This window comes from Dipodomys merriami, unplaced genomic scaffold (genome assembly GCF_024711535.1).
Source record: "Dipodomys merriami isolate MVZ:Mamm:240054 unplaced genomic scaffold, mDipMer1.0.p SCAF_9, whole genome shotgun sequence".
Classification (NCBI taxonomy): Eukaryota; Metazoa; Chordata; class Mammalia; order Rodentia; family Heteromyidae; genus Dipodomys; species Dipodomys merriami.
This window is the reverse complement of record NW_027206512.1, coordinates 25176946-25192349: the sequence shown is the minus strand read 5'-3', so window position 1 is coordinate 25192349 and position 15404 is coordinate 25176946. Positions and strand designations below refer to the sequence as shown.

Sequence of the window (15404 nt, the reverse complement as noted above, 5' to 3'; positions counted from 1 at the left end):
TACAGACAGACACGGACAGACACACGGGTAAACTGAGACAGACAGACAAACTCACAGACAGACAGACAGACACACGGACAGAGACTCGGACAGACAGACAGGCTCATGGATAGACTCAGACAGACAGACAGACAGACAGACATCAAGACAGACAGACAGAGGGACACATGTATAGGGTGAGACAGACAGACAGACAGACACAGACAGACACAGACAGACACAGACACAGACAGACACAGACAGACACAGACAGACAGACACAGACAGACAGAGACAGACAGACAGACACATACAGACAGACAGAGACAGACAGACAGACACAGACAGACGCAGATACAGACAGACACAGACAGATAGACATAGACAGACACAGACAGACAGAGACAGAGAGACAGACACAGACAGATACAGACACAGACAGACACAGACAGACAGACAAACAGACACAGACAGACAGACAGACAGACACAGACAGACACAGACAGACAGATGACTTGTGGACACACAGACAAACGGACACATGGACGGCCCAGGGCCCAGACACTGACAGACCTGTAGACAGACAGACAGATGCAGAGGCCGAGGGACAGACAGACAGACAGACAGACAGACCAGGGATGGACAGATGACCAAGACAGGACAGATGGACAGACAGACAGACAGACAGAATGACAGGAGAAGCAGATGGACAGCCAGTTGGACAGACAGACCGAGAGGAGCCGGACAGACAGACAGACAGACATAATGACAGACTGAGAGACAGACACACAGACCGACCGACAGACGAGACTGAGAGGCAGACAGACAAACAGATGACACATGAACACATGGACAGACAGAGGGACAGACAGACAGACAGACCAGGGATGGATGGATGGACGGACAGGAGAAGCAGATGGACAGCCAGGTGGACAGACAGACAGACCGAGCGGAGACGGATGGACAGACAGACAGACAGCATCCCCCTGCTCCAGGGTTCACGCCCTCTGACCCCATTCTCCCCCCCCCCCCAGGTCATCTGGGCTGTGGTGTTGGCACCCGGCCAGGCCGAGCAAGAGGAGCCATCGCCCAGGCCAGAACTGAGCACCCAGCACTCAGCACCCTGATACTGAGCACCCAGCACTGAGCACCCAGTACCCAGCAGTGAGCACCGAGCACCCAGCACCTGGATACTGAACATCCAGCAGTGAGCACTGAGCACCCAGCACCCAGCCCGTAGCATTGAGCCTCAAGCATCCAGCACCTGGATACTGAGCAGCCAGCACGTAGCCATGAACACTGAGCACCAAGCACCCTGATACTGAGCACTGAGCACCCAGCACCCAGCAGTGAGCACTGAGCACTGAACACCCAGCAGTGAGCACTGAGCACTAAGTAACCAGCACCCAGCAATGAACACTGAGCACCCAGCACCTGGATACTGAGCACCCAGCACCCAGCAGTGAACGCTGAGCACCCAGAACCTGGATACTGAGCACCCAGCAGTGAACGCTGAGCACCCAGCACTCTGATATTGAGCACTGAGCACTGAGCATCCAACAGTGAACAATGAGCACCCAGAAGTGAGTACTGAGCACCCAGCACTCTGATACTGAGGATTGAGCATCCAGCACCCAGCCCATAGCATTGAGCCTCAAGCATCCAGCACCTGGATACTGAGCACCCAGCACCCACAACCCAGCAGTGAACACTGAGCACTGAGCACTGAGCACCCTGATACTGAGCACCCAGGACTGAGCAGTGAACACTGAGCACTGAGCACCCAGCAGTGAACACCCAGCACCCAGCAGTGAACACTGAATCTCCAGCACCCAGCACCCTGATATTCAGCACCCAGCACCCAGCAGTGTGCATGGGGCACTGAGCACCAAGCACCCAGCACTGAGCACCCAGCACCCAGCACCAGGCAGGTGCTGGGGCCTTGGTCTCTGTCTGGGGCTGGGGGGGGTGCTGGGCCCTGCTCACTCGCTCTGTCTCGTTCTCGCTCCCCCCCCTCAGCAGGAAGTGTTGCCATGGCGCCCGGGGGGGAAGCTGAGGCCGCAGCCCTGACCCCGGCCAACCCCGCCCAGCGCCACTTCCTGCTCAGCTGTGGCCTGAGAGGCCCAGGGCCTGGGGGGAGGGGAGGGGAGGGGACAGACAGACGGATGGATACAGAGACAGACAGACAGACAGAGACAGAGAGAGACAGACAGACACCAGACAGACACAGACAGACACAGAGACAGACAGAGGCAGACAGACACGGACAGATGGACACAGAGACAGACAGAGACAGGCAGACAGACACAGACAGACAGACAGACAGACATAGACAGACAGAGACAGACAGACAGAGACAGACAGACACAGAGAGACAGACAGCAGAGACAGACAGACACAGACAGACGGACGGCAGAGTCAGAGAGACAGACAGACACAGACAGACAGACACAGACAGACGGACAACAGAGTCAGAGAGACAGACAGACAGACACAGACAGACAGTTACAGAAAGACAGACGGACAAGAGTCAGAGAGACAGACAGACAGACAGACACAGACAGACACAGACAGACAGACAGACAGACAGACACAGACAGACAGACGGACACAGAGACAGAGACAGGCAGACAGACACAGACAGACAGACACAGACGCAGACAGACAGACACAGACAGACAGACAGGGAGACGACACAGACACAGAGACAGACAGACAGACAGACAGAGGGACAGACAGACAGAGGGACAGACTGACAGACATAATGGGGAAATAAAACCGAATCCAAGGAAATAAAGTGGAATCAAAGATCCAATTAAATTAATGTCATGTCAGGTGATGTATCACGCGCATCACGACGCGTAATAAACATAGCATGCGTGACATCATCACACCCCGTGGCCTGTGTGTGACGTCATCATCCTACCCTGGGATCCGTGGGTGACGTCATCCTACCGTGTGATCCACGTGAGCTAGGGTCGCATACTGGCGTTTGCTGGAATATTCCGTAGCATCCTGTTCTGGAATGTTCTGTAGTACTCTATTGTATTCTGTAGTGTGTTTTGTAGTACACTACAGTATTCTGGAGAATTCTGGAGTGTTCTGGAGTGTTCTGGAATGTTCTGTAGTACACGACAGTATTCGGGCATATCCTGGAGTATTCTAGAATATTCTGGAGAGTTCTGTACTACACTGTACTACTTGACTGGCCTCTCCCGTCCTGTGACAATCCTGCACGGTCCTGGAATCGACTGTAGAATCTTCTGGAACCTTCCAGAACATTTCTGGAAACCCTCCAGAATGTTCTGGAACCCACCCCTACAACATTGGGGGGGGGGTGGCCTGAGAACAGGGGCTGCGCTGTGATTGGTGGAGGGGCGTGGCTGTGTCAGGGGCTGCGCTGTGATTGGCAGAGGGGCGTGACTGTGTCAGGGCTGCACTGTGATTGACAGAGAGGCATGGCTTTGCCTAGAGTGGCGCTGTGATTGGCAGAGGGGCGTGGCTGTGTCAGGGGCAATGCTGTGATTGACAGAGGGATGTGGCTGTGTCAGGAGCAAGGCTGTGATTGGCAGTGGGGCGTGGCTGTGCCTAGAGTGGGTCTGTGATTGGCAGAGGGGCGTGGCTGTGTCAGGGGCAGCGCTGTGATTGGCAGAGGGGCGTGGCTGTGTCAAGGGCAAGGCTGTGTCAGAGGCTGTGTTGTGATTGACAGGGGGTGGCGGGTTTTTGTCAGTGGCTGCGCAGTGATTGGTGCAGGGGGCAGTGGCGGGACGAGGCTGTGTCAGGGGCTGCGCTGTGATTGACAGAGGGGCGGGATTGTCTCAGGGTCAGCGCTGTGATTGACAGAGGGGGCGGGATTGTCTCAGGACCAAGGCTGTGATTGACAGAGGGGGTGTGGCTGTGTCAAGGGTGGCCCTGTGATTGGTGGGGTGGTTCTGGGCCGTGTCAGGGGCTGTGCTGTGATTGACAGAGGGGCGGGATTGTCTCAGGGGATGAGCTGTGATTGGTGGAGGGGGCGGGACTGTGTCAGGAGCAGCACTGTGATTGGCAGAGGGGCGGGGCGGGGCCCCCCTTCTCTCTCCCATGCCCCCCTCTCCCGCTCTGCAGGCTCTGGCACCTGAAGTGCCAGAGCTCTGGCTCCGCCCCAGGTGGGGCATCCTTTCCTGTGCGGCCACCACAGGGATCCGGGGCTGGGCCGCAGCTGCACATAAAGGCGGGGCCGGGCCACGGGGCGCCTGTGCAGTGTGGGGGGGGGAAACTGGAGGTCCTGCGCATGCGCAGACACACCATGGCTGCCCCGGGCCTCCCGCTGCTGCTGCTGCTGCTCCCACCTCTGCTCGGGGCCCAGAGCGCGCCGCAGACCCTGACCCCGGGTGACGCAGGTGAGTGCTGGGCCGAGTCCTCCAACCGGAAGTGGGTGCTGGGCTGTTCTGACCGGAAGTGGGTGCTGGACCGAGTCTTCCAACCGGAAGTGGCTGCAGTGTTGTTTCACCTGGAAGTGGGTGCTGCGCCAAGTCTTCCAACTGGAAGTGAGTGCTGGGCCGAGTCCTCCCAGAAGTGGGTGCTGGGCCGAGGCCCGCCCAGAAGTGGGTGCTGGGCTGTTTCAACTGGAAGTGGATGCTGTGCTGAGTCCTCCAACCGAGGTGAGTGCTGTGCTGAGTCTTCCAAAAGGAAGTGAGTGCTGTGTCCCCCGGAAGTGAGTGCTGTGCTTAGTCTTCCAAATGGAAGTGGGTGCTGTGCTGAGTGTTTTGACCAGAAGTGGGTGCTGGGCTGTCTTCCACAAGGAAGTGACTGCTGTGTCCCCCAGAAGTGACTGCTGTGCTGAGTGTTTCACCCGGAAGTGAGTGCTGTGCTGAGTCCCCCGCTTCCCGGAAGTGGGTGCTGTGCAGAGTCATCCCCTTGGCTGTGGCTTCCGGTCCCGCAGGCCCCGCCCCCTGACTTCCGGCCACATCCCCCAGGACCCGTGATCCGAAACCTGCGCGTGGAGCCTGGGACCTGCACGGGGCCGCGGCGCCCGTGCGCTACCTGCGCGGGGACGGGCACGTGCAAACGGTGAGCGGGGCCACGCCCCCCACGCACGCCACGCACAGCCCCACACACAGGCCAGGCCACGCCCACAACCCCTAGAGTCCAGGACACGCCCACAAGCGCTGCACCCAGAGGCCAGGCCACGCCCACAAGGGCAGAGCACAGAGGCCAGGCCACGCCCACACGGGTAGAGCACAGAGGCCAGGCCACGCCCACACGGGCAGAGCACAGAGGCCAGGCCACGCCCCTAACTGCTTCACAGACCAGGCCATGCACACAGCAGCCTCACTCAGCTGCCAGGTCACGCCCCCAAGGGCATTGCTACCCTGATAGGCCGCGTTCCCCAGCATTATGCAAATGAGGCTTCCCCACTCCAAACCACACCCCCCAAGCCTCCACTCCATTCGCCTGCGTTAAACCACGCACCTCAGTCTCCCCTTCACTCCATTCGCCTGCACTATGCCGCGCCCCTCCACGCCATTTGCCCTCGCTTAGCCACGCCTCCAGCATGTTCATACTTCATTGGAGGGGTAGTCTTGATATTTCTGACCACTACAGCTTCAGACTTCATGCTTTCTGATCTCAGAATCTTAGGTAGCTGGGGCTCCAGGGGTGAGTCACTGATGACCAGTTTTCAGGATTTTCTAAAAGTTTTCCTTATTCTTGACAGATCCAATGTTTTAGCACAGACTCAATAACTATAACTTCTAGGGGTTCCACATTCATTTATTGTTTATAATCATCTATTTTATAGACATAAAATCTAGTAAAGTGGTGAAGTACTTGTGATTATGCTCTAAATTTTTTCTGCATTTAATAAAATATTATCCATCAGTACGTTGAATTCAATTACGTAGTCCCAGAATTTCAGATGATATTTGCCAGTGTTTCTGTGCAATAAATAAATATTTTAAGCTCCTAATGTGAATCAAGTAGAGGTAAGAAATTCAGCCACAGTCATAAAGAATACTCATCTTGGAACTGAAGAAAGGAACACTTTGGTACACTGTAGGAAACTAGTTTGAGAATTGCTGGGAAAATAATTTCTGTGAATATGATAGAATTTTCGACTTTGGAATTCAAATATTCCTTTAATGGATAAAGAGAAAAAATGCATAATTAGTTCTATAATTGCTTATTTTAATGATTATTTATAACTGCTAATATGCTGAGGTATCAAGATAGACTCTTACAGATTGCCTTTCACACACAAAAACACACACACACAACACATTAATTGATTTATAATAAAATCTGAGGAATCTGTCATTAGCAAAGGTTGAACAAAAATAACATTTGTTCATGTGCTGGTCATGAGGCAGTAGGTGCAGCCTTAACATACAGTACAACAGGGTGAGTTGTGATGCAGGTGTGCCATGCAAAGGCCTAGTCAGCCACCACATGATTGCTTCTAAGGACCATTTGTCTGTCTGTCCAGATCAATGTGACCAGGTTGACAACCAGCATCTAGGGGAAGTTAAATGGCCAGTTTAAAAGCTAGAGTTTCATGAGGCCTTCATAGTATGAATATTTATGTTAGTATCATGTACTCAATCCATAATGCTGAACATTATGTAACATAATATCACTTAATACAATACTCAGTATTCTGAGGAAAGATTACTGAATAGTTTGATGCTGTTTCTGGTCAAACAGGACAATAACTTTTCACAGAGCTTCTCCCCGGGGAGAAGGGTAGACATAAAATATTTGTTATAGTTGGGCGCCGGTGGCTCACACCTGTAATCCTAGATACTCAGGAGGCTGAGATCTGAGGATAGTGGTTCAAAGGCAGCCAGGGCAGGAAAGTACATGGAACTCTTATCTCCAATGAAACACCAGAAAACCAGAAGTGGCATTGTAGCTCAACTGGTAGAGCACTAGCCTTGAGCTGAAGAGCTGAGTTCAAGCACCACCAACGCTAAAAAAAAAAAAAAGAAAAAATTGTTATAAATAGACAGTTAAGAAGCAAATGAAATATGTTAAACTAAAATGAAATCTCATAGAATAAGAGAGTACTACCATAGTATCACTTTATAAATGTTAATAGATAAAATTGGAAGAAACAAGCTAATTTAGTAAATATTTATGTGTAAAGATGTAAATCTTAATCATTTTAAGTGCTATTGTGTACCAGATCTATGATTATAACTACATAAAAATTGTTTTAAAAAGTTCATTTGTCATTCATCATATAATTTCTCTGTTTTGTGAATAATTATAATGATATTACATAATACTGAATATGAAAATGGGTATAGGAAATGTTGATAACCTTTTACTCTAAGCCTTGTAATAGTCCTCATTAATTAACCCTACCTGTTCTCTTTATCCATTCTATGAAAGGCATTTAATTGTGTGATCTCTAAATTATAAAACATCACATTTTAACATTTAAAAAGATAGTGTCTTTATTTGGCAGATTCTTTGGAGATGTAGTGGCAAACAACCAGACACCTTAGGACCAAATACTCGGCTGTACACGTGGCTTCCCCAGAATGACCTCCTCCGTAAGACTCTGAAAAACACATCCTAAAAGCATGAGCAATTGTAGAAGTAACTGATAAAAACACAACAGTTGTTAACTGATAGAAATTTATTAGTAAAAATTCATGAACAAAAGCCAACTTTTAGATTTATACCCATTCAAAGGAAAATAAGCCTTAACAGATGAAATTTTATCATATTCCATCATACACTTTTTTTTATCAGTTTACTCTTTTTTTCAAATATATTTACCAAGGACAAAGAACTTTCTGTAATCCCCTGAGGTTTCCTCTCTCTCCCCTAGTTCAATCATTATTTTATCCATCCTCCTAAAGTAGGGCAAGTTTTTGCAATGCCACTGAAACATACACAGTTGTCTTATTATGACTGAGTTTGCATGTTATGTGGGAAAAAATTCATGTTGCTTAATATGAAGTCATGATACACTCTATTTCAAGCTTCGCTCCTTCATTAGATTAATGCACTATTTTTAGGTTTATAAAAGCATGATCTAACAGGACCATTTTCTTTTTTTACATTTTTTTATTGTAAAAACACTGTCCAGAGCAGTTACAGTTACATGACCAAAGTAATGAGTAGATTTCCTATCAAGAATTGTTACATCATCCCTTGTTTTTCCCCTACCATCCCTTCCATCCCACCTGCCACCTTCACAACTGTACTCCCTCTCTCTCACCCCCACCCAGTCCCGGCCTAAATTGTAAAGTTCGTTTCTCAACATAATATCTGTACATCCCATTGTTATAATGGGACATGACCATATTCTTGCTTCAGAATTTGCTCTCTATGATCCATTATGTGTATCCTATCTGTTCAACAGGAAGTGGTATATTGCTTTTCACATCTCAAGTCACACAAAACCTAAGGAAACTATCATAAGATTTTTCACTTACCTCTCAAGTGGATTAGGTGGTCCTAATGGGTGAGACATGAAGTCAATGTAAATGTAACTTCATTGGTTCAATAATTGTTATTTGGGAAAAAACTGTATCACTCACATGATCACGTTATACATTTCTCACTTCATGTCTAAGACTTTTAATAAACAATTGTATTGAAATGCCCCTAATCCTAGGCCATCCCAAAACAAAAGCTTTTATCACTCATGGTGGAACTAACGGCATCTATGAGGTGATCCATCATGGGATTCCCATGGTGGGCATTCCTTTGTTTGGGGAACAACATGATAACATTGCTCACATGGTGGCCAAAGGAGCAGCTGTTCAACTGGATATAAAAGCAATAACAAGGAAAGACTTGCTCAGAGCACTGGAAGAAGTCCTTAACAACCCTGTGTAAGTATGATCTTGTGTGTGTGTGTGTCTGTGTGTCTGTGTGTCTGTGTGTCAGTGTCTGTGTGTCTGTGTTTGTGTCAGTGTCTGTGTTGCAACCTTTTTATGCTATACAGGCCAGGAGCACCTCAAACTCATGATCATTATCCTTCAGCATTTGGAATGCTGAGATTCCACAAATCCACTTTCATTTCCAACCATAAATTGTTTTGTTCCCCCAGTGATTTCAGTGCAAAGGAATTATCATAACCTTGAGAATAGTACAAAGTTCTAAAAAGGCAAAGGGGACTGAAAGGAATCACTAAGAATGACAATAGATGATTACAAGGAAGCTTAGGAAAGCAATGAATCAGAGGCATATGAACGTTTCCACAAATAACACTAACTAACCCATTCAGTTATAAATTTCTTTCCACCTAAGATCTCACTAGTAACTATTTATAAAATAAAAATTCATTGTGTTTGAAAAATACAGTATGATGTTTAGGTGATTGAAATTTTACTCTTGTGAACCACATGAAAATATCTGTCATTTCAGTTTCTAGTTTTTGTTGTTTCTTCAAAACATTCTAAATGGTTTGTATTATTAAACAGCAAGACAATAATCAAATTTCACATTCCTAGTATAAATGCTTCCTCAAATATATATGTTAATAATGCTTAGATTCTATCACTGTTAACTAACTACAGCTTTTAAAATTACCTGATTCATCTTGGTAGGAAAAGAGAACATTTTTTTGAAATGTATGCATATTCTTAGATACCAAGGGACTATGATTATCTTATTCAGAACAAAAATAAAATAAGAAAGAAATTACCTTCAGAAGTACAAGTGAAATGTAACTGCATGATATCTAAAATATCTGGAGCAAGAATGACTTGTTATTCAAATTATTTCAATAAATAGATTAATTTCATGTATACTATCATAATTTTCCTCTTATACTCAGTAATACTCTGTATATAATTCTACCCTTTCACCATAACTGTAAAAATAATGCAGTGTATTTTAATTGTAGTGGATATGATAGTATAGCAGACACATTGTAAAAGCTGTGTTATTTGATCTTTGTTGGGGATACTGGGTTTGAACTCAGAGCTTAATATTCAGATTTTTAGCTTTCTTAAGGGCATTCTATGACTTAAGCTATGACTCTGACTTTATTCTTTGTTGGTTATTTGAGGTAAATTCTAGAGACTTTTTCCAGTTTTGAGCTGTGACTGTCAGGACCTAGCCTCCTGGGGTAGACAAGTTTGCAGGCAGGAGCCATCAGCACCTAGCTCTGACTTCCATTTTCCTACAGCTATCGGGCAACATAACATATACTTTGTGAGCCATATTTTATTTTCTTTTCTCTTGAGAAGCAGTGTATTTTTATATTTTTATTTGCTATAAAATACATCTCTCAATTATTGTTCTCATTAAATTTTGAACAGATACAATGTTGATACTGAGAGATACAGAAGATTACTTAACTAGATGATACATGCTAAGTCTTAGGATGTAACACATATTTCATTCATTTTTTGATGCATTTCCTTTTAATTTTTGCCTGCTGTATTACAAAAAGGATCACCACTAGTCCTGGCTGAAACTCACCCATATCAGTGAGTTCTTTTTTAAATAATAGTGATACAAGTCACTTTACTTGCCATTGCAATACTCTCCTTCTATAACACCTTGGAAATTACCCTTAATAATCATTCTCTATGCATGCCCATTTTCACCTTACATACTGGAAAGAATCATTTCAACACAAATCCTATGTACCTATAATGTCTCAAAGAAACCAGAGCACCCTCTTATTACATCTAACATCATTATACTAACAAGAAAAATAACAGCAATGTTAGCAAATGTTTTTAATTGTCTATCTGAAAAGCTGAATAATTAAAATCATTCTAAATATGAGTACATTACTTCTCATAATTCAAGAACTCAATTATTTCTATTTTTCCATTTCCTATCTTTTCGTGGTATAACAGCAAACAAATAACTGAAACATTTCAAAATAGGTTCATAAAAGGAAAAGGCAAGTCATAGAGTCATAGTTGAACAAGTAAGTGAAAGGGTCAAGAAATAAAAGGAAGGCTAGATGACAGCCAACGGCTGATGCCTGTGATTCTAGCTGTGATTGCAGAGGCTGAGATCTGAAAATTGTGGTTTGACATCAAGCCAGGCAGAAAAGTCCCTCAGAATCTAATATCAACTTAACATTCAAAGAGCCAGAACTGGGTCTGTGGCTCAAGTGGTAGAGTTCTTCTCCTGAGCAAAGAAAGCTCAAGGAGACTGTGAAGCCCTAAGACCAGAACAAAACAAAGGAGGCAGGGAACTTTTGTAGTTAAATAATAATTAAGCACCAATAAATGAGAGCCTTCAGGGGAAAAATTTCTTGATTAAATTACCTATCTATCTCTAAATTATGACACAATTCTAAATTTTGAACAACAGATGCATTAATAATTAGGCATTTATATTGCTGTTGATTTTTTCAATGATTCTACTTTTGTCTTCAGAAATTCTTGTGTTAACAATATTTTTCTAAATGTTTAAATCCAGGGTCATTAAGAAGCTCTGGCCTTTTACACTAACATGTCTAAAAATACAGCAGAAGGAAACATTCTCTTTTCTCTCAAAATTTTTTAGAATCATTTGCGGAAAATTTCAATATCTATATTTTCTAGTTCATTTGATATACTTACATCAATTTGATTTACCTTTAGCTACAAAAGGAATGCTATGTGGTTGTCAACCATTCACCATGATCAGCCTATGAAGCCACTGGATCGAGCTGTCTTCTGGATTGAATTTGTCATGCTCCACAAAGGAGCCAAGCATCTGAGGCCACTTTCCCACAACCTCACCTGGTACCAGTACCATTCTCTGGATGTCATCGGATTCCTACTGGCCTGTGTGGCCACTGTTACCTTCCTTGTCTTAAAATGTTGCTTGCTTGTTTACCAAAAGGTTTTAAGATGGACAAGAAGAAAAAGAGGGAGTAGAGCTTTCAACACCTCAGGGAATGGACTAAAAGCCTGCTAAGGAAGAACATTCTAGTGATTTTTAGCACAATCAAGCTAGGAGGGATTCTCTTCCACATTGTACCTAAACCTATGTCTTTTGTATTTTCAAATGGACCTTACTCTTGATTAAAAATGAAGCAATGTACAATTCTAATGTCAGAGTTCCTCAAAAAGTTCCATGTCACTGATTTATGTAGATAGTATAACTGAATCAACTGGGATGTATGGAAATTTGAGTCTGTTAGTTTGAGAGAAGCATACAATCCAAAGTTTTATGGGCATTTTCAGAAAAGGAATATGTTAGTAAGACAAAATTAAATGAACTCTTTGCGTGTCTGTCCAAAGAAAAAGAGAAAGATAGGTTAAAAGAGGTAACATTTTATTCAGACTACTGACATATGGGAGAGAGTTGACAATAACTGAAGTAAACTTCTGCTAACACAAAGCTAACCAAGAGTTTCTAAACATAAAGAGTGAGTGAGAGGAAGTGAAGCAGGGAGAATTAAAGGGAACTACAATCTATGTGAAGATAGCCAACTACAAAGGAAGTGAAAATTTACTTAAAAGGCCTGGTGTTGGTAGAAAAGTTAGGTGTGCATTATACATTGTCAGTGAGACATGATTATTGCTTTTGACATATGGGTACATTTTATGAATGTAATGACTATAAGAAAATTAAATATCATTGAGACCCTGGTCTCAATGTCATGGTCTCATACCTGTAATCCCCGCAGCCCAAGAGACTGAGATCCGAGGATCACAGTTCAAAGCCAGCCTAGGAAGGAAAGTCTAGGAGAGTATTAACTCTATTAACCACCAAAAACCAAATATCGAACTCTGTTTAATATGAGTACTAAACTTGAGCAAAACAAATCCAAACCATGAGTCTCTGAGTTCAAGGCCCATTATTGACTTAAATAAATAAATAAATAAATAAATAAATAAATAAATAAATAAAATAAGGGATCTGATGGGCATTGTGTTGAACATGTGTAATCTCTGTTTTTTGGGAAATGGAGACAGTATGGTAATGGCTTGATTTGAGTAAAGGAAAAACTGTATATGCTCAATGTTCCTGCACTGACGTAGCAAACATGAGACTGTCATTTTTATTCCTACTGCTCTGCAATAGGAGAAGTTATCAATAAAACTAATTATGAAACTAGGTAATGACAGCTACCATTTATTAACACTTAAATGTATAATCAGTCTATATTTTAAACATAGGATACAAACACATGTATAAAATACAAAAATAATACATCTGTGTTCCATATTATATTAAGTTTTTAACAGAAGAAAACTTTGCAGGTACTTTTTTCTGCACTAATAATGAAGCTCTATATACACTATTCAAAGCAAGTTCTAGTCTACTTTTAATTTCTTCCTCAAATTATTATATATAATAAGATTGCCTATTAATATTAGATATACAAAGGAATATTACTCTACCATGAGGAAAAATTAAACTATATCATTTTCAGGAAAATAAATAAAACTGGAGGGTCTGGGAAGCTGGCTCAGTGGTAGAATGCTTACCTTGCATGCATGAACACCACATAAACAGAAAAAAAAAGCCGGAAGTGGCATGTGGCTCAAGTGGTAGAGCACTAAGCTTGAGCTGAAGAGCTGAGAGACAGCACCCAGACCTAGAGTTCAGGCCCCAAGACTGACAAAATAAATGAATGAATGAATGAATAAATAAATAAATAAATAAATAAATAAAACTGGAAATCATCAGGTTGACTGCTGTGAATCAAAATCAAAATGCTAAATACAATATGGTCTTACTCATGTGTGGAGTGGACACATAAATGAGGATGATAATGATAGTATTTAGCAGACAAGATGAAGGTGAATACAGGACCTTTTAAGAGTGGATCAGCAAAAGAAAGGAGAGAAAGGACAGGCTACTGTGGAGCACAGAGGATAAAAGAACATTGAACACACACATCGATGACAGTGTCATGATTAAATGAACAAAATGCTACTTGAGAAAGGAGAGACAGTGGAGGGGAGTGAGAATAGAGTGGAAAAGGAAAATATGTTCCAAGTGCACAATGTGTAGATGGAAATATCACAATCAAAGCCCTCATATAACAAAGAATTGGTAACTCAAAAATAAAATTCTACAAAAGAGCACAACAGATGCTAACCAGGTTATAGGGGAAAAGAAAACATGATGTGGGAGCAATTCAAACCAGTGCAGCTCCTATGGAAAGCAACATGGAAGATTCTCAAAAACTAGATATGGAGCTAGTGAAGAACTTAATATCACTGTTGGTCACATCTCTGAAATAATGCAATTGCACACTCAGATGTTTAATGCAGCATTATTTATTAAAAGCCAAGTTATGAAGTCAGTTTAGATGACCTTTGACTTTTCAATGAGTGAGAAAAATAGAGAGATGTATCCATATATAAATATATATACATATATACCTATAAAAGAAAGTGAATAGAGATCAATACATGTATATATTAGAATATTTTACAGAAATAAGAATGTCATATCATTTGCCAAAAAAACTGGGAAGAAATTGGAGATTAGTGCGTTAAACACAGTCAATCGGGTCCTGAAGGACAAAGGTCACAAGTTTCCTCTCACATGCAGAGCACACAGAGAGTATATCTATATCTATATCTATATCTATCTATCCAGTGTTATTATATATATAGTATTATATCTGTATACATAATACCATATATATTGTGAATATATCTATAACTACATATGCTACTCTCTGCCTTTGCATATATATATCACTGTTTTATCACTATATATATGTGTAGGTTTATATAATCAATATGCATAAGTATATATATATGTATATATATATAAAATGATGTAATTGTTGGACTGTCTCAGGGAAAGGAGATTAAAGTGACAGAATGATTTAGTATAAACAATACCAAAATACATTTCCGATGTTTGAAGATGGAACATTGAGCCTACTGAAAGCTTTCCACATGCAGGTGTAAGGAGCGAATAGAATAAAAGAAAAATGTAATTAGTAGAAATTAATACAGGTTAATTTAATGAAAGTGCAGTACAGTACATGTGGATATGAAATTACATAGTAAAATAGTTTATATGCACTAATGGAAATTCTTGAAATTATAGGTGCTTTCCCTCACTATACGAGGTGAAAGGGAGAGAATGGATGAATGAAAAAGTAAAAGAAAATCATGACCAGCTGTGGAGAGATTTAGTGAATTTTCTGGATTTCTGAGTAAACCTGAATAGAAGAGCACACAATGAAAATCTGCTAAGGGCTCCAGAATAGCAGGTAACAGGCTAGAAGCCAAATTTTCTTAATGTCTCATATTAGTTGTACCTTTTCTTAAAACATTCATTTAGTCACCAGCAATTACTTAGCTTTTGCCTTATGGACAGATACAGATTACTTGCTTTAATTTTGCATTGATTTTTCTTAACACTCGTGAATTGCCTCTAACAATTCTGATTGACAGATGTTTCCCATTCTAACCTTATTTGACCTAGAATTACTAGTTAATTATTGCTTTTTATAACCTTAATCCCATTTAGGCCAGGAACTCTGAGCCATTGGCATT

General features: G+C 42.8%; 1 protein-coding gene and 1 pseudogene across 2 annotated transcripts in view; both read left to right on the top strand.

Annotated features, from left to right (window-relative positions):
* Positions 1-2870, top strand: part of LOC138820790 (granulocyte-macrophage colony-stimulating factor receptor subunit alpha-like) — an 8830-nt gene extending 5960 nt beyond the window's left edge. For both annotated transcript variants that reach the window (XM_070012655.1, XM_070012654.1), the window contains one exon: positions 1014-2870. In XM_070012655.1, coding sequence (XP_069868756.1) covers positions 1014-1083 — 70 coding nt within the window. In that variant the 3' untranslated portion in view covers positions 1084-2870. The remainder of the gene's footprint in view (positions 1-1013) is intronic.
* The window catches only part of LOC138820636 (UDP-glucuronosyltransferase 2B15-like), a 28400-nt pseudogene extending 15477 nt beyond the window's left edge, over positions 1-12923 (top strand).
* Positions 12924-15404: the final 2481 nt, after the last annotated feature.